The sequence below is a fragment of the Pyxicephalus adspersus genome, unplaced genomic scaffold (genome assembly GCF_032062135.1).
Source record: "Pyxicephalus adspersus unplaced genomic scaffold, UCB_Pads_2.0 Sca326, whole genome shotgun sequence".
NCBI classification, from domain to species: domain Eukaryota; kingdom Metazoa; phylum Chordata; class Amphibia; order Anura; family Pyxicephalidae; genus Pyxicephalus; species Pyxicephalus adspersus.
In genome coordinates this window covers 3971-9384 of record NW_027317333.1, presented here as the reverse complement: position 1 = coordinate 9384, position 5414 = coordinate 3971, and the positions used below count along the sequence as shown (strand labels likewise).

The window sequence follows — 5414 nt, the reverse complement described above, 5'->3', positions numbered from 1 at the left end:
AATACACCAATAGGATGTTGCGGTAAGGACCAGGGGCAAAACCATCACAAAAATACTCATCAAGACCACTTCTACTTTAACATGAAATACTTCAGAACAAGACAGCTGCAGAATAGGTTCTAAATCACAAAAGAAATGATCAATGACATTTGGCCCACAAAATTCTAAAGAAAAAAAAGATAAGGTGGTAACCAAGGTAAAAGAAAACCCCGAAACCCAGGAAAGAATAGACAATTTTACAAGCAGTGTCATGTTCATAATGGAAGTATATCGGAGCGGGTTACAGATGGCCAGGTACCTATCGTAAGCCATCGCTGTTAATATGAAACATTCTGATGCTTCAGAGCCACCAAAGATATACAACTGCGTTATACAACCAGAGAGAGACATGACCACTCCGTCACTTAATATACCAGCAAGTGTGTTTGGGATGATGTCTGTGGTCAGTAGGATATCAGATATGGAGAGTTGTACCAGAAACATGTACATGGGATAATGTAGGTTCCTACAGAAGACCACCAATAGGATGAGAATTAGGTTCCCACATATTGTCACAGTGTAAACTATAAAAAGTAACATAAACAAAATAACTTTCCAATAACTCTGACTTTGGAATCCAAGAAGAAGTACCTCAGTGATACGTGTTTGGTTCCTCCTAATCATCTGAAAGCAAGAAGAGTAAAACAGAAACAGGTTTTTTAAATGTTAATTATATCAGTTTTATTTTACAATAAACATTGATTTTTACTAGGTGACATCACAATGGTCCTAAAGCTCTCCAGCAAACCTGAAATAGAAATAGTAATCCTGGACCGCATCTATGCCGGGTTTGTTGGATCACCAGCTACAATATTGTATTGAATGTCGAGTTTATGTGTCATTACCCAGTTTGCCCATGTACTTACCATTCCTTCCAGAAGAAGCTGTAATTCACTACTGCGAAACGCGTTGAAAAGTGACACTGCTCTCCCTAATTCATTGAAATACTATCTTTTGGAACCACTTGTGGCAATGTGTACTTATTTATATTTTTGTATTATATGATTTTTGTTGGTAGCAACAAAGGTACATGTTGCCCGATACATAATGGATTTAATTCATTTTGTGTTTTTAAATGTTGATTTGTAAATAAGGAAATTCCCTGAAAAAAACAAAACAAATTCTCCGTTTGCTGATGAAGAGTTGTCATTTTCATGTGTTGTAGTAAATTAAATTTGTTATATGTAACTTTCTTCTGAGTAGCTTAGTTTGAAATTATTTGTAATTAAATTATGAAAATATTTGTAGATCGCATTTAATTCCTAAAGAAGCAGAGAACCCTCTTTATCTCAGATTGAAAAAGTCCTTATCTTGTTGACATCTGAAATACGTTTTTTGCTTAAAAGAAAGGACATAATATTCTTATATTAATGAATCAATATGTTCAATCATAAAATATTATAAAAGGTTGTAGAAATCTAATAAAAAACAAAGAACCATGGGGTACATGTAACATTTAAAATGTATCATGATACTGACATCCTTGTAGTTTTAGTTCATTCTGCAAAGTGAAACATGCAACAGAATAGTGGGAACACAGTATTTAGGTGTTTTATTTTATAGCCGTAGAAAAGATATTTAAAAATTACCTCCCATTTGTGTATTGGCAATTATCCTTAGGAAATTATTCCCAACAGAATGTCTTTAAAAATAGATAAATTAGGATACCAGAAAATAATGAAAACGTAATATTTAGTTGTTAGCCGGATGAGTATACAAGGTGCCTTTTCATGGGGAAATTTCTTCATCCTGGAAGAGAGGTTTGCTGAATCACTCCACCTACAGTGCATAGTGCCCCTATTGGTTCTGTGTTGCCGAGCATGGCAACACCTACTTAAATGAAGGTCATGTATTTGAAGAATTTATACAAAAAATGTGTTTTAATCCTATTTAACTTACAAATTTGTTTTAAAAATATTTAAATTGGGAGGACACTGGGACAGGGAAAAGGGTACTACTTTGACTCTGATTAAGCCATTTTCCATTTTTAAGCATTGATCCAGTTTATGCTCCAGTTCTACCTTCGGATTATTCTTCTGCTTGTCCCTTTGGCCTTCCTACCTCTTGTTACTGACCTCAACTGGCTTACCCAACCTACCCATGCTCCCAGTTACCAACCCCAGCTACCTATTGGATGTTGTCCTTGTCTACTGACTCTGTACTTTGCTAGACAATTACCTGTAAAAGAAAAGGAGGAAAGGTTTTTCTACCATCCAGAAGCCCCATGTGAGCTACGTGTTCAAGGTAGTTGAGTGCACAAGCTGTAAAAGGGGGTCATTAACACTCTAAGTGCACAGTCAATGTACCTACATGATATTGTATGATACTGTATTTTATGTTGTAAAAACAGTTTTGTTCCAGAAAGCAAAATTATTCCCTGCCTGGGACTTCCTGGGCGAAGGAAAAGTTTTCAGGTTTTATTTTTTCATGTGACCGTGGGAACTGAACTGCAGATAAACTCTGCAGTTCCACTACGATCCCCGGGGCACTACAGGTTAATTAACCTGTAGTGCCCCGGGGATCACACACTCTTCTCAATGATTGCAGACCCTGAGAAAATGCCCGCAAGTATCTCTTAAGCTACGTACACACTTCCAATTTTTATCGTTGGTAAACGAACGACGAACGATCCTGCGCGATATCTGCGAACGATCGCATTGCACCGATCCTGTACCTACAGATAACGACACGATCGTTCAAAGATATTGTACACACATCTGAATATTTTTACTGAATAATTTTTTTTTGTCCGGTCTATCCGAATTCGAACAGCCATATTCGGGTCGAAAATAAGGCCAACCGAATTTGAACACCAACACTACTAAATACTACTGTCCATGAACACTTGCAAAAAAATAAGAAGAAAGAGACAAATGTGTACATAGCCATAAAGAACTTCGAATAGGAAAAAAGCATAAAAAATAGGCAGTGCAATAAATCTGTGGTATCCACTGTGCATATATAATATATTAAAGCAAGAAATCGACAAAAAAATGCTTTTTATTTTGAGAGAACCCTAAATTAGCTTTCAGGTGTTCAGGAAACACCTTCTAAAATTACTCTCTCCATAGTTCACAGTACATTAGTGTGGTGGTTATTAAGAAAAATATCTCATACATTGCTGGCTATTGGGAAGAATGTCATCCTTACAAATAGCCAAAAAGATTATTGGTGTTCATTAGTCTGACCTAGGGGTGTCTGACCCGAGGGCCAAATCTGGCCCCCAAAAGGTATTTTTTGGCTGCCAAAGAAACTCTAAATATGAATTGCAGCTGGCCCGCCACTGCATTGGAATAGCGCCACTTCTTCAATTATTATTAACAAGACATACAAGCAATAATTACCCTCCTTTGGCCTGAACCATTTTGTGCCCCCTCCCTTTGTCACCTGTTTTCTGCTTTCTTCCTCCTGTGTTATCTCCTCTCCCTGTATACCAGGGGAGTCAAACTCTGGCCCGCGGGAATCGTAAATATGAATTTCAGTTGGCCCGCCGCTGCATTGAAATAGCACCGCTACTACAATTTCCGGTATCACTCACGTCTATAGACCAGCGGCCTCTCTGCCTATGCGTGGCCCCACATTGGACTGTTTTATTGATGCAGGGAATTGTAGTAGCGGTGCTATTTCTCTATTATAGGCTTATTCCAGATTATATGTTAAGCAAAACCTCTTTGTTTCTATAAAACTTCCTCAATTTTTTTTAATAAACCCGCGACTGTCTAAGTTTTTAATTTTGGCCCACTGTGTATTTGAGTTTGACACCCCTGGTCTGACCTGAGGGGCACATACTGCTCATTGCTTAAGAAACCCCCAGCAACCTCTGGAGGAATCATGATTGAGAATCTGGCATTTCAGTTATTGCTATTAAAACTTTATATAGTGTATATTTTTCTCCGCTAAAGAAGTAGAAAACCATAAAGTATGCTGTAACATAAATTTTGCTATTAGAACAAAAAATGTATTTCAATATGATAATTACCACTAATCACAACCACATCAAACTCAAATGTCTATTAGGTAATGCGATTCATTCATACAATGATCGACATGGACATGTGTTAAAAAAATGTTTGATGGCATGTTTAATGTCTTTGTTCTTTAGACTGTATATTAAAGGATTGAGCATCGGGGTCACCATTGTATAGAGTACAGAAATGGCTTTGCTTACAGACAAAGACAAACCCTTGGTTGGAAGTATATACGTCATAATCAATGTCCCATAGAACATGCAGACAATGGTTAAATGAGAACTGCAAGTGGAGAAAGATTTCCATCGGTCAGTGTTGGATGAGAGCCCTAGGATAGCCATGACAATACTTCCATACGATAGAATGATAATTATCAAAGGGAAAACCATGACGGGAATGCTAAGCAACACAACCTCTATTTGAACTGTGGATGTTCCAGAACATGATAGTTGTAGAATTGGAGCAAAATCACAAAAGAAATGGTCAATGACATTGGGACCACAAAACTCTAGAGTTGATAGCATTAACGTGGTCACCAATATGAAGCTGAAACTCAACAACCAGGAACAAAGGGTTAATCTCAGGCAAATCATGGTGTTCATAATTGAGGAATACCGGAGAGGGTTACAGATGGCCAGGTACCTGTCATAAGCCATTATAGTTAAAATGAAACATTCTGATGATTCGGAGCCACCAAAAACATAAAATTGAGCGATACAGCCAGTGAAGGACATAAGGGACCCATTGTTTAATACACTTACAAGGGCATTTGGGACAATATCTGTGGTCAGCAGGATATCTGATACAGAGAGTTGGCTGAGAAAGAAATACATTGGGGAGCGAAGGTTTTTATTGGAAGACACAATGATGATGATCAAAAGGTTTACACATACTGTCACACAATAAAGCAAAAGAAGCAAAATAAATAATAGGTCATTGGCTTTATGAAACGTTTTGAATCCAAGTAAAAAGATTTCTGTTATCTTAGTCACATTTTCACCACTCATTATCCGAGCATATAGAAGTAAAGCAAGAAGTGACTGGGACCCTTGAACAGATTAAGTGACATAAAAATCTTCATACTAGGGAAGAGTAAGTAAAATCTACAAAATCAAATATGAAAAAAGCATTTTTGGCAAAGAATTTTAGTTTTTTTGTAGCACAGTTATACTAAATTGAAATATTTTTATAGGAATGACTATTTTTTTGCTATTTCAACCATTTCACATCACTTTTCAGGCTTTCTGAGCATCCAGGACCAGCCCCAATAACCATGTATTAATCATGTAACTATATGAAGCAATGTAAGGTGATTGCTTCCTTTTTGTAGGTTTAGTACTTTGGGTTTAGTGTAATTCGTAACTGGAAGAAATTTGGAAAAGTGATTCTCCACCAATTCCCACCATT

At 37.0% G+C, this 5414-nt stretch overlaps 1 protein-coding gene across 1 annotated transcript; it reads right to left on the bottom strand.

Annotated features, from left to right (window-relative positions):
• Positions 1–4066: 4066 nt before the first annotated feature.
• Positions 4067–5023, bottom strand: LOC140345009 (olfactory receptor 11L1-like). The gene has a single exon (XM_072432182.1). The coding sequence runs from the start codon at positions 5012–5014 to the stop codon at positions 4067–4069; it is 948 nt and encodes a 315-aa protein (XP_072288283.1). The 5' UTR covers positions 5015–5023.
• Positions 5024–5414: the final 391 nt, after the last annotated feature.

Coding starts and splice junctions, on each gene's coding strand:
- LOC140345009 (XM_072432182.1), bottom strand. CDS start 5,014: ATGAGTGGTGAAAATGTGACTAAGATAACAGAAATCTTTTTACTTGGA.